General features: G+C 33.5%; 3 protein-coding genes across 5 annotated transcripts; 2 read left to right on the top strand and 1 right to left on the bottom strand.

Moving 5' to 3' along the window:
- The first annotated feature begins 146 nt into the window (after positions 1 to 146).
- On the top strand, positions 147 to 6,412 carry LOC130623377 (UBX domain-containing protein 4-like). 2 transcript variants are annotated; one of them, XM_057438852.1, is made up of 11 exons: positions 148 to 309; positions 396 to 445; positions 541 to 625; positions 883 to 1,001; positions 1,724 to 1,807; positions 2,310 to 2,450; positions 2,801 to 3,072; positions 3,864 to 3,966; positions 4,192 to 4,323; positions 5,274 to 5,470; positions 6,245 to 6,412. In XM_057438852.1, exons 1-11 carry the CDS (start codon positions 228 to 230, stop codon positions 6,351 to 6,353), a joined length of 1,374 nt encoding a protein of 457 aa, XP_057294835.1. In that variant the 5' UTR covers positions 148 to 227; the 3' UTR covers positions 6,354 to 6,412. The 2 variants fall into 2 exon arrangements, with proteins under 2 accessions (XP_057294836.1, XP_057294835.1); XM_057438853.1 differs by lacking the exon at positions 1,724 to 1,807 and having other exon boundaries at positions 147 to 309.
- Positions 6,413 to 8,713: 2,301 nt separating this feature from the next.
- LOC130623376 (uncharacterized) lies at positions 8,714 to 19,951 on the top strand. 2 transcript variants are annotated; one of them, XM_057438851.1, is made up of 8 exons: positions 8,714 to 9,017; positions 9,519 to 9,821; positions 9,973 to 10,219; positions 15,215 to 15,371; positions 16,068 to 16,131; positions 16,749 to 17,011; positions 17,494 to 17,567; positions 19,642 to 19,951. In XM_057438851.1, the coding sequence occupies exons 1-8, from the start codon at positions 8,978 to 8,980 to the stop codon at positions 19,703 to 19,705; spliced, it is 1,212 nt and encodes a 403-aa protein (XP_057294834.1). In that variant the 5' UTR covers positions 8,714 to 8,977; the 3' UTR covers positions 19,706 to 19,951. The 2 variants fall into 2 exon arrangements, with proteins under 2 accessions (XP_057294834.1, XP_057294833.1); XM_057438850.1 differs by having other exon boundaries at positions 8,720 to 9,017; positions 17,402 to 17,567.
- Positions 19,952 to 21,580: 1,629 nt separating this feature from the next.
- Positions 21,581 to 22,395, bottom strand: LOC130623380 (putative uncharacterized protein DDB_G0271974). Its single transcript, XM_057438855.1, has 2 exons — positions 22,235 to 22,395; positions 21,581 to 21,995 (listed from the first exon to the last, which is right to left on the bottom strand). Exons 1-2 carry the CDS (start codon positions 22,282 to 22,284, stop codon positions 21,770 to 21,772), a joined length of 276 nt encoding a protein of 91 aa, XP_057294838.1. The 5' UTR covers positions 22,285 to 22,395; the 3' UTR covers positions 21,581 to 21,769.
- Positions 22,396 to 25,064: the final 2,669 nt, after the last annotated feature.

The raw sequence follows: 25,064 nt of genomic DNA, 5'->3' as shown, positions 1-25,064 counted from the left end.
TTGTACTCTACAATGCACTCAGATTTGGTGTGCAACATTGTGTTTTTGTGAGCCATAATTACTATAGTAATATGAGACATTGTGACTGCACTTATCATCAACAAAATATAAGTTGTTCTCTACATTATTTACTATGATGTATTACTAATGAAGAAAATATTTATAGTACAAATAATAAAAGCAAAATTCAAAAGTATTAGTATCCATAATATATTATACAAAAAAGCATGAATTGGTTCAGTGGTGAGATATCTGTGGCAATTCAGAAAGCAATTCAGGAGAAAAAAGTGTTCATTGTTTTTGTGAATGGTAGGTAATAGTCACATCGCCAATAAACATACACATTATTGCCCCAATAGTTAAGCATGTGAACATTGGAGTTTTTTTATATTAAGGTGACAATGATGAATCAAAAACAATGGAATCAGTGTGGTTGAATGATGAAGTATGTATTGGAAATAATTTGCCTTTTTGTTATTAATGTGTTTGTACATTGGGACACAAAGGAACACAATGGTGTTGATTTGTTTAATTCATTAGGTTGCAACTATCTGTTCGCCTGATACATGCGTCGCCATAAACGTCTCAGCTGATAGTGTTGCGGGGAAACAGTTTTCATCTATATGTATCCTTTTTTCATGTTGCCATTGGCTACACACTTCTTATTTTAGCAAAAAAACTGTGTAATATTATGTAGGCTTCACAGATCTTGAAACAAGTACTTATTCTGAACCCTGCAAATTTTCTTACAAGTTTTTGATGTTAGTTTTTACTTTCAAAAAATCATTTTGTGTCCTTTGAAAGTCTTAATTTATGTTAAGATTTTTTCCTCTTTATTTTGGGCTCTTTTGTTGTCTTAGTTTTTCTTTCACTTTCAAGTAGATCCCATTTTAAACATTCCATCGACATATTTGATAAACAATGAAGGGATGCCTATTGACATCATTCCTGGTGTTCTACAAAAGGAAGAACTCTTCCAGAGACTTCAGAAAGGAATCCAGGTATATTTACTTTTCCTAACATTTACCAAAGAATTGCCACACCTGCACACATAAAGTTTAAACAAGATGTGTAGAATTTATTATTAAAAAAATAGTGATAAAACCTGAATAACGTTATTTTTATATGAACCTCAAAAACAAATCTATACCGCGATATGATTGTGTGTTGCAAACTTTCTTCTGTCTTCCTAACATAAACCAGATTTCATCAAACAGAATAACAAAGCTACCCTCTTTAAAAACAGCAACACAACAAACTGTTAAATTGATTTATTTTAGAATTAAATCATAAATAGCCTGTGTAAAACGAATAAAATAAAAAAAAACGTACAGATTTTACATCGGCGATTTATCATTTTCGCATTGTGATTTTTACAGGATTTAAATTGATCTTTCATCATCATCATCATCATCATCATTCTCAGGTTAACGTCCGTTTTCCATGCTAGCATGGGTTGGACGGGGTATATTAATGACCCTCTCCCAATCTGATCTAGACTGTGTTAGATCTAAACTCAACTTCCTCTGTATCAAGTCTGTCCTTATAACCTCCTGCCAAGTCTTTCTCGGTCTGCCTCTGGGCTTTGCCCTAGGAACTATCAAGTCTCTACACTTTCTTACCCAATTATCCTCCTCCATTCTCTCCATTCTTTGTGACATTAAAGTATCTGTATGTGGCTGGACAGAAAACAAATGTTCTTAGTAGCTAAAAACTTTTTTAGAAAATTCTCCAAGTTGAACAGACTAACAGCACTAACATAAGCCATCAGACAGTTCATGAAACTTCTCGTAATGAATCTAACCAGGTTTGTATGAATGTGATATTTTTGTTGTGTATAAAAACTGTTTATTTCTCCACAAGGCTAAGATAATATATACACTTTTACTTAATAACAGCCGTCCAAATTTTCATATCGCGTATCAACTTTGAGCAACTTGCTAGGGACAAATCTATGCCAGCATGAAGGAGGAAATTAGTCAACACAGTCAATTTTTAGCTAAGTTAAAGTCAGGAAAGACTGTAAAAAACGATTTTGGTTGTCTCATTTTGTATTTAATATACATTTTATGTACATCCGCTACTTGGATGTCGTTAATTTGAACTTTTGCTTATTAAACAAATTTCGGGTTTTTTTGTTTCGTTAAACTGCTGTTCAATTTGAACATTCGTTTTTTCGAACATATTCTTCGATTGGATATGTACTAATTGCGATTTCAAACTGGATGAGCGAAAAGTCAGAATTTTTTACAAGTTGAAGTGGGTTAAAACAATGATGTAGTATTTATATGCATAAAAACATGTTTTAGACGCACACCAGTGAGATGTCAGAAGCAAACAAACCAACAAAAGATGAACCACCCTCAGCCAATACTAGCAACTCAGCAAAAGAAAGAGCAGAACAGTTATTGCAGAAAGCTAGAGACATAAAAGCAGAGAAAGCAAAGGAGGTGAAAATATATAATTTTTGTTTTCGAGCTGCTCTTTCAAATTCACAATGCGCTCAGTTTTGTTTTAATATACTTAAAATTTTCTATATCCTATTCTAATCATGGAAAAATATTGGGTATTGCGTATCAAAAGTATATATATATATATAGTGAGAATATACATTTAGTAAAACTACGCTTTTTTTCGTGGAAAATTTTCACTAAAAGTGTATATATCGCCATAGAGCTTTTCAAAAATACACATAGAAAATATACCCAATAATCCTTTTTTTTTCTTTTGAATAACCACACTATGGTACTTTTCTTTCTTCCATCTCAGAAGCAAAACACATATAATATTCCCTTTTTAGACTTTGAAAGAGGAGGAACGTAAGCGTCGAGATGTAGGTAAGGAGTTAAGCATGGCAAAACGTAATATTGCTGAACGTCAAACTAAAGACCTGGCGAAAGAGATAGCAAAACAGAAGGCTGACGAAAAAGCAGCCCGAGAAAAAGTTAAGGAGCAAATCCGTTTGGACAGAGCGGAGAAAAATGCCAAACGTGAAAAAGAGAAAAAAGAGAGGGAAAGTGCTATAAAGAAACGTGCCGAGGAGAAAGAAACAGCAAAAGTTAAAGTTGAGAGGTATTGAATATATGTGACTGTCCACGTGGCTGTTCATACCCCGCGTGTTCATACCCGCGTGTTCATACCCTGTGTGTTCATATCCCGCTTGTTCACACCCCACTTGTTCATACCCCGCTTTGTTTTTTATTTGCTTTTTTGCTACCATTAAGGTAAATTCCGCGGAAAAATTATTGCTTCAAAAACTTTGCGTAGAAATTTATGACGATATTTGTAATACTGTACTGCGCAAGCTCTAATTTCCGATAGTATTTTTGTTTTGTTTTTAAATTTTCATGTCTGGTAAAAATTGTTAAAGCTGGAATTTGTTAAAGGAAAAATATTTTATTCTGAATATTTTTCCTTCAACAGCGTTTGATGCACCTTAGATCTTTCAAAAAACTTAAAAGCATATTGTTAGAAAAAATATAAATAATAATTTTTGTTTATACATTTTTAACTGGAGATTGACTCAGCAATTTAAATAATAGGTCAAACCATTGTCGTATACGTGTTAAGTTCCATATTTTCGACAAATGGTAAAAAAAATCTGTAAACAAAAAAAATAAAAAAAATGAGTAAATCATGAAGATTGTTTGGACATTTAAAAAAAGGGTCACTGTTGAAATAAGTCTATCCCGAAAGCGACCTTCTTAAATAAACGCCACCGTAAATATGTTTACATAAAACGTTTACTCAATTTTTTTTTACTTCTTGTACTATGATATATAATACGTAGCAAAACGCTGCAGAATTTTGCCGCAGTGAGTGAGAAAGTTTCGTTCTAATCAATGTCTTCTTTCTTGCCGTAGCAATACCGCCCGTCTACAATTCCGTTTGCCTGATGGGTCCACCGTTACAAATACCTTTCCAGCAGATGCGATGTTTACAACAGTACGTGCCTTTGCTGAGGAGGTAAGTACATACGCTCACTGTTTTATTTTGACTGCGAGGCGTTACTCCCCCGTTGCCTGCCCTCCCCCTTAACAGCAATTTTTTTCTGTTTTCCCTTTTGTTTTGACAAACAGAAATCACGTGGTTTCATCTTTCACTTTGGTACTGAACTGGACAGCTAATCAATCACGTCCACAACTTTACAGTTATATCTTGCTGTAGTAATAATTTTTCTTTTTTTTACAGCAAGTGAAAGGAAATTTTCCAGTTATCCGGTTAACAACTGTCTACCCGAAACGGGAATTTACATCTGAACATGCGTCCAGTACCCTACGTGAACTGCAATTGGTTCCCAATGGCTCGATCATTGTATCACCGGTAATATCATTTTGTTTTTGATCAGCAACAATGGTGAACTTCATGGACATTTATCAATTTTCTTTTTGATGTAGCTAACCTAGCTTTTGTAAGAGCTAGACAGAAAATAGATTTCCATTTAAAAAATGATGCAGAGTAAACTTTTAAAAGTTGAAAACCTGTTGATGCGCTTGGTTCTATTTTGTTTCACCAAACCGCAGCTCGTAAGAGATATCAAAAATTAAAAAGCATTTGATCACAATATTATCACCATAACAGGACTTTCTGCAGCTCAAATAAATTTACGCATGCTAATTTACTGAATATAAAGCCGAAATAATACCCGAAATAAAACCCGTCGAAATTTTTTTTAAAAGCACTTGAAATTTGAGCAGTGTGTTATTGCAGTACAGCTATATTGCTATTGGTCATCAAACCAGTCATATGGCTGTAAATAACGGTTTTAGTTTCATTGTCCTAACAATAGCTTTATGACCCAAGCTCCAATGTTTACCACTGTAATGACGATAACAAGATAGTGTGTAGAGATGTACAGTTGTAGTTTTATACTGTGTTTACACTTGTGCATTTACACAGATTTGAAGAAAACATCCCAAATCAAACAGAAACTTAATAATTAAGTAATCGAAATGTTTCCACCTGTTTACACCTTGTAAGGAACAAAAAGTTTTAAAATTGTCACCTTCATGTATGTCAAAGGCGTTTTTGTCAATAAACATTGAAACATGATTCGAGCGATGGTTTTGGATTGAAACAAATTTTGAAAAACCCTTTTCGAAAACTATTTTTCTATCGTATTTATGCCGAAACTGTATAAATTTGCAAAAGCTAATGAAACGCAATCGGTATACATTTCTATATTTAGTAACTTGAGTCATAAGTCCGGAAGTGTAAACGCAGTATTAAATAAGGGAATTTTTTTAAAATGATCATTTCTTTTTCTTTTTCAGGGACGTGCTTCAACTGCTGCACCATCATCATCATCATCATCATTAAATCCTCTCAATGTTATTATGTTTGTTTTATCACCTTTAATTGCATTATTTAACTTTATCCTTTCCATGTTTGGATCAAATAATCAAACTAACACTCAAACGGATGCTTCATCGCAAGATAGATCAGCAGAACAATCTACTGATTCTGCGAGGTATGTGTTGTTTTTTAGCGCATGTACCGTATTTGAGAGAATTTGAGAGGTGTTGACAATCGCTGTCTTTCTTTCGGTAAATATCTTCCGGAAATTATTTATATGCAATTTTGTGAATTATATCTTAGTGTTACGTAACCTTGAGAGATGAACTTTTACCTCAACGATTGTTTTGTTTTAAGCGTTTTAGCCATGCCACTACTGTATTAAAGGACTGTTATATGAGTGTATTTCAACACGATAGAAAATCTAACCTACTTTAATGGAATCTTATAAGTCTGATTGGAACATAGGCTTTGATGTTATGGAGAACGAAATGCTTTCAACTGGTGAATAGCCGTAAACTTGTGCTATAGGCTTTTTTTATTATAAAAATATGATTTGTAAAGGATTTTATTGTGGGATTTCAGATTTGAAACAAGAGATCTATTGTTTGAGACAATGAAGAGACAAGAATAATGACAACCCTGGTTAGAAATTTGGTATTCGTACGAAAAAGCGTATAGAATAAAAACATTAAGCATGCTAAATTATGCAATAAATAGAAATTAGCCATTGGCAAATTTAATTATCGCAAAAATAAATTCAGGCAAAATTTAATTATCGCGAAATCATATTTTATTAAGTTAAGGTAGCATATATTGCATTTTTCGTCTCATGCAAATCAAATTCACAAAATTTGAACTAATAATTACCGTTGCCTCTTTTTTATGAAAAGAATTTTGACGTGGAATATCTAGCGTTGAAATTATAACAATATATTTCTCTTCGCAGGGCGGCATCTGTCCGGCGACGTCAACTGGGTGGTAACATCGGTCGACTACGTCACGACGACGATGACGAAAATGCCACGTGGAATGGAAATTCTACTCAGCAAATGTAAATTTTATGTTCATTTTTCTCGTTATTCTTTTATTTTCAAGAAATAATATAATTTATACACTTTGTTGTTTTTACCTTTCATGAAGTTAGGTTAGGGAAATGAAGAAGGTTGATTGATTGAGTGACCAAATAAAAAGAAAAAATGTTTTGACTATCGGGTTTTTCGAGTAAATAATACTGCTGTTAATATTAAATTTCGTCGCGTTATTTTTTTCTTCTGTTTATTTTTCCACCATTAGTTCACAACATAGATCTGTAGTCAGTAAGAAACAATTAGTAAGTTTTACCCCGTCCCAAAATCAATGTTTGATGACACGGTGACCAATTACAAAAGCCTTCCCACTGGTGTTGATGGCCGGGGGGGGGGGGGGGGGAGCTTCGTTTCGATATTGACAGTACTGCCGTGCTTCTACCGATCGTAAAGTGGGAAATTGGATTTTTTCAACCACTAGTTGTTTTTTCTTTTGAGGCATCCTTTTTTTGTTCCGTCTTTTTTGGTTTAATAAAAATTTAGGTCAGTTTTGATGTAAAAGGTAATGTATGCCTGTTCAGGCTTCTGTTAAACACAACACAAACATTGACCAAAAATGTCACTCAAAAAAATCAAACTTTAAAACACAAAAGTTATTGTTTTTTTAGTTTTTGCGACTTAATGGTAAAACAAACTTGTCCTTTATTAAGACACAAGTTATGAATGAGCAAGATCTAACCTTATGCTGATGTCAGCTTTTTGTAAGACGGCAGCATCAGCTGTGAAAGTATACCGAAAAAAAAGGATTTGAGAGTATTCTATCCAATATTTTTTTGAATTCTGTTAGATATTAATAATTTATAACATCGAGTAAAAATAGAGAAACAATGGCAGACAATTATTACCTTGAAAAAGTATTTACATCCTGTAAAATTTCTTCAGACTCGGGTTGTTCTTCCTTCTAAAGACAATATTTTAAGCCTGACGCTTTTTTTGTTATTTTTTTTTTCGGCAAAATCTGATGCTCACATTATAAAATTGTTGTGATAAATTTTATTAAAATTTCTACGCGGAAAACTTGGATTTATATTTACTTTTCCGTTAAGTAGCTATCTTCGTATTTATTCCTGATAGATATCTTCCATTCTTAGCTATCTCGGTATTTTTTCTTAGCTACATCGTTAAATATCTATTTTTTAGCTATCTCAGTGGATATCTATTCTTAGCTATCTTGATGTTGTTCAAGAATAAAGAAAACCCAATTTTTTTTTCAAAATCTGATATGCTTTTTAAAAGAAAAACACAAACCAAACATTATTCGACAACGCTTAATTCGCGATTTTTGAAACCACATGTTACTTACGTCAAAGAGCGTAAGTAACGCGCACGCTAATGTTTACTCGCTACCTAATATTTTTTCAACTCGGATTTTAAAAACAACTTGTAAAATTTGTGGTGCAACTCGTGGATTTTATATTAAAAAACACGTCCAAATTATTGTACCAACTCGTAATTAACAACTCAGTTTATTAAAACCGAAGGTAAAGCACAACTCGCGAGTTGAATGTAGCAAATCGTAGCAGGCATTTCGTAACTTATCCAGTCTCAGCCACCCAGGCTGCTAACTATTTCAACGCTCCTAAAGCTACCGTAACACTAAGTCTATCATAAAACAGCACACTTAAAAAGAGGCGTGGCATACTACGTGATTTTTTCCAAAAATGTCTTTTTAGATAGATATATTTTTAGATCGGTATTTTTTTTTCGTAAACAAAGGTATATTAAGTAGAAAAGTGTTACATTATTAAATTCAATAAATTTAATTGTTACAAGATTAAAAATATGTAATAATGCTATCTAACTAAATACCTTTGTAGACCAGGAAACTCACAGAAGACAAATAACTAGACTTATCATTGAGAACCTGTTAAAATAACATATCATGAATTAAGCAGGAAAATTATAAATGTAAGGTATAAAAGAAAGTTTCTCATGGTCACAATAATTTGAAATGAAAAACTTATGTTAAAAACAGCATTAAAATTCATGTTTGAAAGCCCACACTGGAGCCATGGAATATTCCTGTCTCCATTTTGCCAAGCTGTGGATTTTACGTAGCTTGAACTTAGACTAAGTGGGATTGAATGAATTTCTTCTGATGTTTTGTTCGTTTTTTAGATAATAGGATTGTTTCTTGTTTGCGCTTAGCTCACGAGGTATTTCTAAAAATCAAATTAAACGTATAAAAGTTAAATATAAAAATAAACAAAAATAAAAACGAACATAAGTAATAGATAAATATAAAAAACAAGACGCTTGCTAATAAAAAATATATCATTTAATATTAATTTTTTACCTCTCCTGGTTACCACGAGAGGACAAATATCACAAGAGATTTTAGACATAGATTCGTGTAAAAGAAGCGAAGTTGCTATGTTCATAAATTAATAACGATCACTTCATTTTGAACAACAAAAACTAAAAAAGCTGTTGTTATTTTTATTTAAAGATAACCATTCGCTTTTATATGCACAAACATGCGATAAAAAAGATTGAAATAAAACAGACGTTTTTTTTCTTATGAAGATACGTGGGCCCGGTATATTGTTCATCAAAATTACATAGCGTGTGAATAACCATTTCACGAGAGTGATATGATAAAATTTCTCCTCTTTGTCAACTTGGTGGTGTTTGGTGAGTCATTTTGTTGTTCTTGTATAGATCTAAAAAATAATTTGTAGGATGTTCAAAGACATACACCTCTAAACAATTAACCTGCACTAAAAAAAAATATAAACATCTTTATGCATTCTCGAACCCAGGGGTCTTTGGGAATTCTGGGAACGAGAATGGTCTTTATATTGCCATGCGTGCAGCAATTATCTGTTTTGAACAATCTAATTGGTTTGTGGTTAGTATTCCATTTGGTGGAAAATTTATTTTTCTTGTCTGTGTTAGTTTTTCAAAAAAGCAACACCTTTTGGACACGTTTGAAATTGACATTTAAATAGGTTATAATCAGGACACAAGATCTGGCAACTTACAACATAGCCACCAACACAATTTTCTAGGCATCTATCAACATTATTTTTCAGTAAACTTGATCAAAACCAGTCACGCTTTGTGTTGGAAAATATGCAGGAAAGTCTATCATAGAGTTAATATTGTATGCGTGATCTTTCTAATTTTTTTTAGTTGGATGTCCTCTTCCTAAGCTTTTCCAATGTCCTGGTGAAATCTACATCGGCTGGAAAGAGACCCCACCGTACGTTGTATATAATGAGACTGCAGACTTAGTAACAGGGCCAGTGGTCGATATTTTAGAGAAAGGCTTAGTGAAATGCTGCAGGAACAACGTCACTCTGGTTTATTCTGCTCAGTTTTTTGAATATATAACTTTAGTGGAAAATTCTCTCAACAGCTCCTTGGATATTGTCTTACCAATCAGAACAGCTCCTGATAAAGATAATTTTCTCGCTTTTCCATTTGTAAGCCTTGGTAAGTATTCTGCAAGGTTACTTATCATGTGAAATACTTAAAATTTCGCACAACTTAGTGTTTACATCATGAATTGAAAAATGTTTATTTACTTTTAAAAACTCACAAGTCTGCATTATCGTTGTGTTTATATGTATTTTCCCTTCTTTAGTGGAATCACCAGGATCAGTTCTTTACAATCTTCGAAAAGGTTCAGCTGGGGCAGCCATCAAAAAAAGTATTGTGGCTAGCCTTCCTCTAGTATCCTTACTCATTGTTTGGGTTATCAATGTTGGAGTGGCATTCTGGATTGTTGAAATTCTGCCACAGAAATATGGTGAAGATAGAAGTTTTAAGGAGATGCTGAAGGAGTTATGGGAAGGAATCTGGTGGTCTTTCATTACCTTGGCAACTGTCGGGTACGAATGTTAATTTATACATTGGTAGCTAAAAGAAATTAAAATTATAGCTCCCAATCAGGTGCTTTATAGAGTTCATATGTCTTCCCTTATTCTATTTTGTTTCGTATACCAGATTTTTGCATATTTACACTCTGATCCATTTTAAAAGTTGCATAATATCAAGCTTGCTCTTTAAACCTACTTGCATTCTGTTTTGCGTGTAATCCAATATAACGAGCTAAACTAACTAACTTTATATGTGATAACGACTGTTAAAAACGTCATTATTGTTCTTAGTTGTAGCTTCTTTCTTTTCTATAGCAATATTTTTAATTTATGGTTTTTTAAATAACGAAGAAGTTATAAACATTTAGGTGTTTCATCTCACCTAAAAGTGTTCTATCTTAACCGATGCGAATATAAATATAGCAATCAGACAGATCAGAGTAGTACAGTTAAAGTCAGATTAAATTTTTTGTTGCGTTTAATCTATAAGAAGCGTAACACAACAAGCGTTTTACGTAAACATAGCCTTTTGGAAAGCAAAAGATTCAAAAGATAAACACAACTTTCAAAATTACGCCTTTGATCATCTTATATGTGCAACGAATAGAACGAGAACGAACGAGACGGGAATATTGAAGATATTATCAGTTTGACAGTTTAGTGCCTATTTTGATATTGAAAGTTCATTGACTGCTTGGGAGATCCTTTTCATTTATTACCGGGAAATGCAAAATTATGTTGGACGGTTGTTGATATAATGGCAGAGGAGAAGGAGAATGAGGTGGAGGATCTCGTGATAGATATCCAACCTAATTCAACTTTTTTAAAAATAAAATAAAAATTTTACATTTTAAGTTTTAAATTAAATTTAAAAATAAAATAAATAAACAAAAAAAAAAATAAAAAAAAAATAAAAAAAAATAAAACGTCTTTTTCTTTAGCGTCTATTTGGATTTGATTTTAATTTCTAAAGGAAAGTAAAACTTTGACGTCACATTTTGATGTTAAATTTCAAAACAAATTTTAGCTTATAAAGAAAATCGCGTTATTCCAAACAAGAAGCTGCATAAACTATCTCGTTATTAAAAAGGTGCAACTAAAATACATTCACAATAGCGACACATCCAATACTTGTTAAATTTACACTTGGAAAAACAAAGTAGTGTATGCTACTTGGCCTGTGACCAAAGTAATGCTAGGTTTTGAAACCTGTTAAGTTAACCTGGCCGTTTACTAAATGAACTTTTAAGAGATCATAAAAAGAAATTAAAACAGGCTAAAGGTAGCCACTACGTTTGCACAAATTTGAAGGAGCAAAATAGGGCGACAACGGTAGTTAAAAAAATTTTTTAAGACAACGATTTGAAAAATTTGATGCTTCACGGTATACACGCGTTTTCTATGAAAATATCAAAATTCCAACCTGACTGGTCATTATTCTTCTTTCTTTCTTTTTGTGTATCTCTATTGTTCTAAACAAAAGGCAAATTGTTTTTTTCCTAAAAGATCAGCCTGATATTCTTACAAACCTATATTCTTATAAAGAAACGTATGTTGATACATTATAACTAAAATAAATAAAAGGGTGGGAGCGGTTACTCTAACGAGTGTTGAAGGTTGCTAAAAAAGGAAAACAAGAAGAAAGGTGTATTCGGGTAGGTAGGCCTAAAAGAAAGTGAGAATAGTGTACCTACACATTTTTTACCAATAATATGCTCCGTAAGAGTTTCGGCCGGGCTTTCGGGATTCAAAACAACAGATCTATTGTTTAAAACAATGGAGACATCGGGTTAATGACAAACCTACTCAAATTTTGATATTTTTATACAAAACATATTAGATTAGGCGTAATAGATTTCGAATTAAGTATATAACAGCGAGTAATTTTGTGTGTACAACTAGTCCCCCCAATCGAAGACGCACAGAATATAAGTGACATTGCTTTTAGGCACATAAATGACATATAGGCACATATATCTTGATAATAAAAGCGATTTTTTAATAAGATATTCAAGTATCTGAGTGTTTTATTACCTTGCCTTGTGGTGGAGCGTTCGCTGCCTGTGTAAGGTCGCGAATTTAAACCCCGACCGAGTCATGCCATCAACTATAAAAGTGAAAATCTTTTCTTTTTGAATAGCGTTCAGTGAAAATAGGATTGATGTCTTAGACGATTGTCTAGTTAAGCGATTTCTGTATTTGCACGGCTTTCGTAGTTTAAGTAAGAGCTTTAAATGCACCAGGACCCCCTTCATTTTAAAAGTGGGCAGCGATTGTGGGGCTATTTTCTACATACTGAATTAGAATCATAATAAGAAAAAACAAAAACAAACAAAACAAAGACGATTCCAAATAATGTGGCAAAAAAAATAGAAGTACCTGTTTCTAATTATCTTTCTTTTTACAATTTTACAACGTAAACATAAACACAAAAGTGTCACGCAACTTGACGAAGGGGCATAAAGATTACAAGGAGAAAATAATTTCTCACAGTATTACGTCATAACTGGCTGGTATGCAAAAATTTCAACTGTAAAACCAAGTAGGAATCGAACCTACGTCAAGACATTTGAAGGTGTCCTGCTCTACCACTAAGCTATAGGTGGTACAGTCAAAACTCTGCAGTCAACAAGTCAATCAGTAATATTCGAGAAAATATTAAAAATATTGACTTAGAAAAGGGTCGAGATAAGAGTGTCCTTTATTTCTTGAGATCGTTATAATTGAAAAAAAAATATTGTTATAATCGAAAAAGAATTCAATTGCACAAGATGTCTCGTTGTGAATAAGCACAAGGCTCTTCGTAGTGGCACTTTCGAAATATGCGCTATTATGTGTCGTCACTTGAACAACGTTTGAAATTTTATTCACTTCCATATTCGATCAATCAATCAATTAATTAAATATGTTGCCAGTTGATTTCCTGCAAACTTTCGATGCGAGTTTCTAAAGAAATAAAGGTCAGAAATTAAGGCTTTAGAAAGTACCTGTCACGATTATACACTACTCTTGTATATTAGTAAAGACGAGTAGCTTTAACAGTCAGTGAATCAATAGAAAAATTAAAAACTGTTATTGCTTAGATTATCGTTGCTGATAATTTATTAATTGTCATTTTTGTTAATTCAAAACACCTCAAAGTATCTAAAAGAAATCTTATAAATTATACTTACCTCTAACATTGTGCTTTTGTATTTAATCACGATTTCTAATTTAGTATCCGATAAAACGTTTTCGGATGCACTTTTATTATCTTTCTTGCTTTAATTCGGTTCCTATTATCCAGTTATTAATTCACCTTCCTTATTTAACAAAATTTAATATTCTTTCTGTGATCCAGTTATTTCAATTTAACTGCTGAAGCAATCTACCACAACGTCCCAGAGAACACCTGGAATGCTTTTTTACTATATCTCCTGTTGATATCGTCTTTCTTTACGCTCCAGGTGTTAACTTACTTTCGTTCTTTAATCAATATTTGTTTTCGCAACCGAGAGGGAGGCTTCTCGGATGCAATTTCTCTATCTCTTTTGTTAATGTCATCCTTCCATACTCTCCACATGTTAATTTAATTCTTTTACTTGCTCAAGATCTGCCTTAGCATCCGAGAGGGTGATTTCTCAGATGCATTTCATTATCTTCCTCTCGATGATATCGTCATTCTGTACTTCCCAGATGTTATTTCAATTCCGTTCGTTGATAAGGATCTGTCTTAGCATCCAAGAGCGCGGCTTCTCGGATGTATTTTCATTATGTCTCCCCTTGATACCGTCTCTCTATACTCTCCAGATGTTAACTCACATTCATTCTTTGATCAACATCTGTCTTCGCATCCGAGAGGGCTGTTTCTCATATGTTTTTTCACTATCTCTCCGGTGGATATCGTCTCTCTATAACCTCCAGATGTTAACTCACATTCATTCTTTGATCAACATCTATCTTCGCATCCAAGACAGCAGCTTTTCGAATGCAATTTCATTATTTGTTTCTTGTTGATATCGTCATTCCGTCCTACCCAGATGTTATTTCAATTCCGTTCCTTGATCAGCATCTGTCTTAACATCCGAAAGGGCGGCTTCTTGGATGTTTTTTCGTAATGTCTCCCGTGGATATCGTCTATTTATACTCTTCAGATGTTAACTTACTTTCGTTCTTTGATCAAGATCTTTCTTCGCATCCGAGACAGCGGTTTCTCGGATGCGATTTCATTATCTCTCTATCGTTGATATCGTCCCCCTGTACTTTTCAAATGTTATTTCAATTCCTGTCCTTGATCAGGATCTGTTTTAGCATCCGAGAGGGCGGCTTCTCGGAGGCTTTTTTCATTATTCTTCCTCTTGATATTTTTTTTCTATGCTCTCAAGATTTTATTTTACTCTCGTTCCTTAATCAAGATCTGTCTTAGCATCCGTGAGGGTGGCTTCCTGGTTGCTTTTTCATTTTCTCTCCCGTTGATATCTTTCTTCTATACTCTCCAGATTTTACTTCTCCTTTGTTACTGAAACAAGATCTGGTTGAGTTATGGTTGACCGATTTGCTGTTTCGTCAAAATTAAACATATGTAAAGAACTTTAGCAAAACAAAAATCTACCGAAACTCGTGATCAATGGAAACGACATTTGAGAATTTGTTACTAGATAAACCAACTGTTTGTATCCATGGTATAACTAACGAACGTCACATTAAACGTCACGTTAACGTCATATTAAACGCTTTTGTTTGCAATATTCGAAGCTTTAACAAAAGAGAAACTTTTTAATGTTAAGGGACAGCAAAGTGGCTAAAGAACCTCTTAGGAGGGTTCACACTAGAATAAAACATGCTTAGTATAAAAATAAAGCATGACCTTAACCTCATAATCTATATTTAGTAATCGCTCAAATGTAATTATTTACCATTTAAATTTTTGAACTTTGTTACGTTAGAATATTTGCAAAAATTGAAGAATATAGAGAAATTTACAAATTTATTTCCTATATGACCATTTCGTGCATGTTTTTCCTATAGATACGGAGATATTTTACCCACTCGATTACTCAGTCGAATTATTTGTTACATGTGGTTGCTATGCAGCAGTGTTGCTATAGCAGCGTATACAGCAACAGTGACGTCAGTTCTTGTGTCAGAATGCTTCAGTGCTGAGTTAGATATCGCTGGATCAGAGGTGCGTTTTCTTCACTTGCTTTTCTATTATAACTTCTGATGTTTATTTGTTTTCGTCTGCGCGAAATGAGCTGTTTTGTAGCTTGAGTTCTTATAGCCATTATCAGGAAAAAAGAGCGTCATCAGACCATGTTCATACTTTGCGGATATATATATATATACATTGCTCAGGAATGATTGTGCTGGCGGATAGATATAGATCCAGGATAATTGTGCTTGCGGATAAATATCGCTCCAAAGTGATTGTGCTTGCAGACAGATATCGCTTCGGAACAAGTATGCTGCAGATATATATCGTTCCGGAATTATTGCGCTTGCGGATGGATATCGCTCCGGAATGATTGCATTTGCGGATAGATATTGCTTCCAAATGATTGTGCTTGCGGATAGATATCGCTCCGAAATGATTGTGCATGCGGATAGATATCGCTCTGAAGTGACTATGCTTGCGGATAGATATCGCTTCGGGGTGATTGTGCTTGCGGATAGGTCGTGCTTTCACATTAATATGATGGAAAGAAAAGGCAATTCCACGTCAAACTAAAAATAAATTGATTTCCCTCTGCTGCCATTCCCTGTTTTCTCGTAACTAGTTTTTTCTCCACTTTCAGAAAAAAAGTTGGAAAATTTTAACTGTAAACTACGAGAGACGATCATTTATTAGGAAATGATATATTGTATGTTTTTTTTTGTGTAGATTGGAGTAATCAGAGGATCACAAGAACATAAAGTAATCGTGCAGAAGAACGGTTATCCAGAAGGTATTATTTTTAGTAAGGTTCTCCTTAAAAACCCTGGACATATGAAACGCCGCCAGGACAAAAACTACATTATATATTTACACGGAAATTAGTTCAGTTTCGTTATTTTAATTAATTTCGCGATAAGATGTGGTAAGATGTTTGTAACCTTTTCATTGGAATCTTAGCTACCTGTACACGCTCACTTTAGGTACCACAACACGTCCATTCTAGCTACCTTTTGCCGCCCACTCTAGCCACCTTAACACGCCTATTCTAGCTACCTCTACACGGCCACTTTAGCTACCTTAACACGCCCACTCTAGCTATTTCTACATATATTTCTTTTTTATAACTCACACATGAAGAGACTAGTTAAACATCTGTATTATAATACCTCGTTCCCAGCGCCTGTTGTCTCTTTTTTTATCTCGGGACGATCGCATCGCTGTCCAATGTTAGAAGAGATACAAGATGCCCTGGAGACGAGGTTGCTATATTATAATACCCGTTTACATAGCGAGACACACTAAATGCGGTAAATAAAGGACGGGCAACAAAGAGGATTTATCCACGAGCCACCTCTTCTCCAAAATAATGTGGAAAATGAAAACTTAAATACGAAATATTTTGTTTAGCTTACACTGATGTTTCTCAATTTATACATGCGCTGAAAGTGCATAAAGATCTTACTGGTGGAATAATCGAAATATTTACAGCCAGTTATTACCAAGAACATTTCAAAAACTACAGAATTCAGACAGTAATTGAGGATGTAAGCGCTTATGGTGCCGTGTTGCGGACACGAACCGTAAAGTTAAGGAATTGCTTGACTCAGCATGTACTGGGCACGCAGGGTGAAATTTATGATAACATTCGGAAACTGTTACCTCCTCTCAGGGTAAGTATATTACAGTGGAATCTCTCTAAAGCGGACATGGTCTAAAGCGGCCACAACTATATAACGGACACTATTCCTTGGGACGGACTTATTTCAGGTCAAACTCTCACAAGAATTTCTATAAGACGGACAGTTATATCGCTGACACTTTATAACACGGACACGTTTTTCCCACCAAATGACATTTCCCCTTGAAAAATCTCTGTGTAAAGCACAGTTCCTAAGCCAAGCTTTACGTACTGAAGGGCTAAAGAAAAAAAGCTTGTTAAGTTTATAATACCTGCTTGCTCCGTCATTGTATACAGTGTCGCTCTCGCAAAATCTACCTGGCTGTATGTTGTTTGCAAAATCACTCACTTGAAATATAATATCATGAGCATTTATGTTTAGACGAATTTCACAATTTCTACAATAGAGGAAAGTTCGCAAAGTTTGCTTTCACCATCAACCGTGAATTTACGAGTTATTTTAATATCACTTAGTATAACCATGGTGACATTGTGTGCGATCGGTTTTTTGAGAGAAAAATTATTTTTGAAGAAACCATTAAAAAAAGGTAATGAACTGTTTTCAGTAAAGTGCGTGCTAGCTTGACTATGTACGCAAAAGTCGATGTGATGTTGCATTCCTTGTTGTGTAACTCCTTACTTGATATGCTAGAGTATTTACTTGTATACCTGTCAAATTTGAACGCCATTCGTACCTAGGCTTTTTGGGACTAAGTAAGAAACCTACCCCTTTGAAAGTTAGAAAAGAGGCATTGTATTGCCACAATATTTGGCACAAATAGCACATTGGTGGAAATTAGGATAAAAAAATTTGGATGGCGTCATTTAGTCCGAATTATATATTATTACATTTATATACTTCATGGCTTATATTCCGAAACCGTAAAAAGTCTAAAATAGTGGAACATAAGCTTTAGTAATTTTAGTTAGTCTACCACCTTCTAAAATTTTGCGAAAACTTTTTTAGCAGGTCAAGACTTTGTAACAGTTTCGTATAATTCATTTTTGCGTATCGAGAAATAACATGGTAATTCACTGGATTCAATTTCGCAATTTTTTGAAAAAACGCGGAACCACCAAAGTTTGCTCCCGCTAACATTTCTGGCAATAAAGTAGGTAACTCCCCTCTCTTCTGGGCTTTTTAAGCCAATTAGGCTTAGTACGAGTACGACCAGGACTTCATCAGTAGTACAAACATCATGATATCGTAAAGATACACCAACTCAATGATAGAGAATAAAAAAGAAGTCGTGTTTTATTTATTCCTCCCCATAATGGAAATAAATTAATGTGTTTATTAACTAATTATTTTTCTTTCTTTCTATGTTAGTCACATGATCACGCCTTTTAGTCACATGATCACGCTTTTTAGTCACCTGATCACGCCTTTTAGCACACGATCACGCCTGTCGATTTTTCTTCTGAAAATTCTGTTGTCCTGGATGGTGATACTTGGTTCCTTAACTATGGAACACGCAGTTTCTAGAATGGGTTGGGTTATTATGACTAAAGCGATTGTTTCAAATCTTCTTTTGTTGCTGCTGTTAATTAGATCCAAGGAAGTCTCCATGCGTTCAAATGATGAAATGGTTACCGTTTCATTTTCTTTTTAATAAAAATTAAAGAAAAAACATGCAACTAAGCAAAGAATTACTTTTTCCGCATCATTTTTCCCTTATATTATCTTTTCGCATAAAGTCTTTTTTAAATAAAAGCTGGAGTGGTAAAAATAATTCCTTGTTATTTATTATTTCTCTTTTGAAAAGATAAAAATGTTGAGTCAAAATATAGTTGTTCCGTGTAGCCGCTCGGCTTTCTTGTATATCGGAGAGTTGAATGTTCTTTCTTTAGATTGCTGGATCAGTTTTTAAAGAGCTGGAAAACAATATCATTTTTTATGTTCCTGCCCATGCCCTTATTTTCTTGCCCATCTGCTTTCTATGGTACTGCATCGTATTTACACCTATGTTATAGGAGATATTTATCTTTACTTAATATAATTGTCTATAATTTGGTTCCAACGCGAGTTATTTATTATTTCTCTTTTGAAAAGATAAAAATGTTGAGTCAAAATATAGTTGTTCCGTGTAGCCGCTCGGCTTTCTTGTATATCGGAGAGTTGAATGTTCTTTCTTTAGATTGCTGGATCAGTTTTTAAAGAGCTGGAAAACAATATCATTTTTTATGTTCCTGCCCATGCCCTTATTTTCTTGCCCATCTGCTTTCTATGGTACTGCATCGTATTTACACCTATGTTATAGGAGATATTTATCTTTACTTAATATAATTGTCTATAATTTGGTTCCAACGCGAGTTTTCTTTTACGGATGTGATCTAAAATCTCTTTTTACACAACTAAATGATAATAGCAATTTTGACATTGATAGACGATGCTAACAATAGATCACTACTACCTATTGTTAACAGAAGTTCTATAAAATTAATTTAAAAGATATATGTTGAAGTAACTGTTTTTTCATCTACGCGCATTCCGGCGAATTAGTTGTTAGTTTATATATCTATATTTTGCCTCAAACCCTTTATATTTTTTATTTTTATTTCTCCACATAAAACACAGAAATTTCTTTCATTTATCTTATATTATTAAATTGATTTTTATAGACGAACTCGAAGAATTTGTCCTGTTGCAGACAATCAAGTCAGATTTTCAAGAAACTTTACATAAAAACATGGAGAATTTGCAAGCAGACATTTTACAACTTCAACAAGAATTAGAAAGAGTAGCGAATAATTTAGCAGTCACTGGCAGTCAAAGTCAAGAAATATTTAGAGCGAAATACAAATAGTAATAAAGCTACTCTTCAATACTATATAAAACTATATAAAACTATATAAAGCTACTTTTAAGTAGTGTATGGAACGTGTGTATAATATGAAACTTGTATGAAATAATTCTCGTTAAGAGGGGAAATGCGTAATATAATACATATCTTAAATGGGTAAAGCTTCTTCTGAGCGTTGAAAAATAATACGTAATAAATTTTATACTATGGCAAATCAAATTTGCAATTATTCCACGATATTTTTTCTTTACAAGCAACATCTTATAAGCAACACGGGGTTCAAATGCTTTAAAAACCTAAACCACTTGTAAGACACAGCCCTTCCTGATTTAAAAAATTAAGAAAAGGGACAAAAGGATAAACTACGAGACTTTAAAAATAAAAATAGATCCAGCGACTTTCTTATCACACAAAAAACTATAGTTAGCCCATATAGGACAAGCTAATATGGCGTCGGACCAGCCCTTTTTTTCTCGCATCTTTTTAATAAAGAGGTAAAAAAAAGGCTCCAAACAAAAGAAGGTTCTAAAAAAGGTTTTAAACTCAAGAAAACAAGTAAATTTACGTAAAATAAACAACATTTGGCCGTAGCAAAGGTGTTACCTTGCTTTCGAAAAGACATAAAATATTTTCAATTTTATTTTGTCCTTACATGACCGCAAAAAAAGAAAAAACGTCCTAGTGTCACAATTTTGACTGTCGTACATTTTCCATACAGTGCCATTTCGTTTATTTTTTTTCGCATAAAATTAGCCTACGTGACAGACAGGTAAGTAGCATTTAGAGGCATTATCCAAAACGAGTTGCATTATTAAATACAGCTAGCTAGCAATTCAATTCACTATTTTTTCCCTTATTCCTCCTCTAGCCTGTTATTCGTTTTCTAATTAACAATATGGGCATAATATATTGATCTTTATTGCTCACATTTTGACTTCAATACATAAGGAGAGGGGGACTTCTCTTATAATCTATAACAAAAAAAAGTGTCTAAAAAAGCCCCTGTCTCACTTTTTTTGGGAAAACTCTTGGAGTACGCCATATTATGGGCCACAATTTTCAAACTTTTCATCAAAATTGTTTGAAATGTTAGAAAACTTTTCATTTTTGTCTATTTTTCTTTGCCCACTTTTGATTTTTTTGGACTGTTAGCTAACTGGAGAGAAAAAAAGTCGTTTTTGCATTTTGGTGCAAAAATTGTTGTCTACTAATTAGAATGTCCGCTTTTTGGAAAGTTTTTTATGAGACTTTAACTAGAAAACGGCCGGTGTATAACCAAAGTGTCCGCTAATCAGAGGTGTCCGCCTTTTAGAGTGTCCGTTAATTGGAGAGAATACTGTATAAACATGGAATTTATGTTGTAGGGTAAATAACTTCGGCAACATTTATTTTGCACAGCGCTTATACGTCGTGTTCTTTAGAAATCAAATCGGTATAGTTGAGCTTTTAAACACAAGCCCAGCATAGAACATGCTGGCTTGATTAAGGAATGTCTTTTAATTACGTAAACATATTAAAAAAACTTATAAGATGTATTATTATGTGTTCATTCAAGTTTTTGTTCCTTGTGATATGCAAAAATTTGTTAGAACGTGTTTTCGTAGTATCTTCGATAACTGTAAGTATCTTTAGTTTTTCTCATAGTCATTTTCTATGACTATGTTTTATGCGATAACCGATGTAATCGTTAAAAAAATCACTAAGGCGGGACAAACAAGATTATATAATGTTACTTAGAAACCATAAGATTAACTGCATATGATTAATGAAATTTATTTATTTATTTTTTAAAAAGTATCCATATAAAGCATATAATATATTTATATTTACATGTTTTAATAAAAAATTGAAAATATCTTTAAAAATTGCAATACGAAGTTCTCTGTTTTGTTGCTTTTTGTTGTTAACATGTCTTTTCCTAGCTTCCCAAGATCATTGGCATCTAATCAAAAGATTCCCAATGTTGAAGATATATAAGCCAAAGGTTTCTCATTAACGCCGTTCCTACTCGGTCGCATGTGCCCAACAGTTATTTTTTGATACGCAATCCTCATCGGCACTTTGGACGTTGTGGTTGACTGTGACGTCACTGATGATGAAGACGTCACTGATGGTGTAGACGAAGTAGACGAGGTAGACGAAGAGGAGGAAGATGTCGAAGACGAGCGTTCCCTAGATATATATCAGCATTTTAAAATACTAGCTTTAGTTATGTATCGGCAAAAAAAGTCAAAGTTGACTCCTGGAGTTTTATATATGTATGTTATCAAAAGTAAAACCACTATTCATGTAAGTTGTTACAGGGAAGCAGAAAATTCAAAATCAGCATGAAATAAAAATATAGCTAAATGAGAAACATGTAAATATATTTTAAAACACATAAACACATTTAAAAGACATAAGAAACCCACCTCGGGTGTGTAATGACAGTTTTTGACAGCGTCACTTTCCAAGCTGACATATTTTTGTGTTAGCTTATTTCCACAAAAAATATAATCTCGCTGTGACTATGTTGTTTGAATTTTAAACTAGTTCTTTATCCAACTGGAATCGTAACATTTATAAAAGAAATTATCTTGAAAAAAACGTCATTAAGCATTGTACATCCATAATAGGTTTGAAGAGAAATGCTGAAAGAAAATATTACAATAAGACTAATTACGTTGTGTTGTTGAAAGAATTGTCATGGCGATCATCAAATTAATATCCTGTGTGACATAATTAGCAGCAGTATGCATTGTTAGTTTCTAATTAGAGACAGCTTGATTGCGTAGTTTTCTTTTTTAAATATAGCGTTGATTAATTTTAATAAACGTCCATGCTGTCCATTACAATGAAATTTAAGATATTTAATATTGTAACAGGACAGGAAGAAATATTGAGCGCTGAAAACTTTTAAAATTCCACCTTTTTTTATAAGAAATCAAGCCAATGGTCAACTTGTAAAAGTTTCTTCAATTCTGAAGTTTCTTTAACAGAAAAAGTTTCTTAACAAGTTCTTTAATTTTGACAAGGTCTATAAGAGGAATTTAATCAAAAATATGTTGTTTACACAACGAAAAATATTTCATCAACATGGCTACATATAAGGAAAGATAAAATAATGCCTTCTTCGTAATCTAAAATCAAGTCTGTTCCGCTGAATAATACCTAAATGCCATTTCTTATATTTTTACTACTAGTAAAAGGCGAACAATCCACCGTGACCACATACATACGTAATGCGTTTTAGTACAGATATACCTTGACATATTGTTAAGAAAAACTTTCCCGTAATAGTGGCTAAAAAAATAAAGGGTGAAGTGATTGTAAAGATTCTGGGCAAAAACACTTATCTGACATGAAAATTTCAACATTGAGTTGTAATTTCGGGTTAAATAAAACACATGGTTTGTCATGTAAGATGCACCATATTTTTCAAAAATATTCTTCACGCCTGTCCTTCTCTCGTGTGCAGCTAAAGTACACGTTTAGTTATGCCATTTTGCGGAATAAGTTTTAATAAAAGTTCAAAAACTAATGGTCAGTTGAATAAAACACAGCCTACTGACTTGCAGGATAGAAATATACTTGAAGTCGGCGAATGAAGGGTAAGCGAAAGCGTGTAAAGGTATTGATAGCTAATTGTGACTGTTTTTGAATTGCGCACCAAATGCCCGTCACGGAGTCAATAAATTTTGATTGATAAACTCACGACATTAAAAACTGTAGAAACACTTAAGCACATTTTTTTATTTACTGGCGCCCCCGTCTTATGATTGCAGTCAGTATTGACTCAAAAATTTTTCTTTTTTTCCTTACGCTAAATTGGAAAAAAAGAAGCAAGATTTGTAGGAAGCTAAATTAAAGTAATAAATTGAGGTGAATTCATACTTCTCCTCAGGTACCTTTGTGAAAATCAGCCTCATGTCCCATTAATAATTGTGTTGCTTTTCCAAAATAGAATTCTGAGATGAACAAGTCATATGACAACAAAACGTAGCACAGCAACTAACGAAAATATGAAAAAAGGTAAATACGTAAAAGAAAAAAACTAATGCTGACGTTGTTTTGATTTTTAATTTCAATTTATGTTTGCCTACTTTCCTACTTTTTTTTCTTACTTTTGTTAATTAGATGATATGTTGGAGTGCAGTGAAGGGGGTGTTGAAAGAAGTGTTACTTGCAGGATATGTTCTGCTTGAAAAAAGTTCAGAGAGTTACTTCCTTTATTGACTAGCAGAGTCCTGTCAATTGAGGTAAAAGGTAGGTTGTATGAGGCCTGTGTAAGAAGTGTTATGTTGTACGGTAGTGAGACATGGGCAGTGAAGATCTTGACCGTTTAGAAAGGAATGGTATGAGAATGGTTAGGTGGATGTGTAACGCCAGTCTGAGAGACAGTTCAGATGAGCTAAGAAGCAGGCTAAGTCTCCGTAGAATTAAAGATGTTATCCAGATAAGAAGATTGAATTGGCTGGGGCACTTGGAAAGAATGGAGGAGGATAATTGGGTAAGAAAGTGTAGAGACTTGATTGTTCTTAAGGCAAAGCCCAGAGGCAGACCGAGAAAGACTTGGCAGGAGGTTATAAGGACAGACTTGCTACAGAGGAAGTTGAGTTTAGATCTAACACAGTCTAGATCAGATTGGAAGAGGGTCATTAATATACACCGTCCAACCCATGCTAGCATGGAAAACGGACGTTAAGCCGAGAATGAGGATGAATGATGATTTCATATTTACTATTAGACACCTATCTGGCAAATTTCAGGTCCCATACCTCCCAGTGACTTAAATATTGAGTATTTTTCGACACGTGTAGTGTAGTTAAATGTCCATGATATCCTAAAATTCGCTTATAACTTCCGTTAGGAATAATCTTTGAACTTTAAACTTACAAAATTAATTTAATTTATCAATTTTTTTTTTTACAAAGTTTCGAACATGTAACAAACCCGATTACCCAGAATTGTAAAAACCGGAAGACTTGTAAAACAACTTTTACTTAGTAATCAGAAACTTCCAACAGAAAGTTAAATTTTTTCTATAACTTAAGTAAATGTAGATTTATCTCAGCTCTCCAGTAAAAGTGTTACCATCATCCAAAATTTAATGTTGGCGTATTGTTCCTTTTATGACCTAGTTTGGTTTTATAAGATGCTACAACTTTCAAGTTTGATTCAATTGTAAAAGTTACTGGGGAGCAATCCACTCCACTACTCCGGTCATAATATTTTTAAGAAACCACGCACCAAATGGAGTTA

Source organism: Hydractinia symbiolongicarpus, chromosome 13, assembly GCF_029227915.1.
Source record: "Hydractinia symbiolongicarpus strain clone_291-10 chromosome 13, HSymV2.1, whole genome shotgun sequence".
In the NCBI taxonomy this organism is placed as follows: Eukaryota; Metazoa; Cnidaria; class Hydrozoa; order Anthoathecata; family Hydractiniidae; genus Hydractinia; species Hydractinia symbiolongicarpus.
The sequence above is the reverse complement of the archived record's forward strand: the minus strand, read 5'-3'. Positions and strand labels throughout refer to the sequence as shown.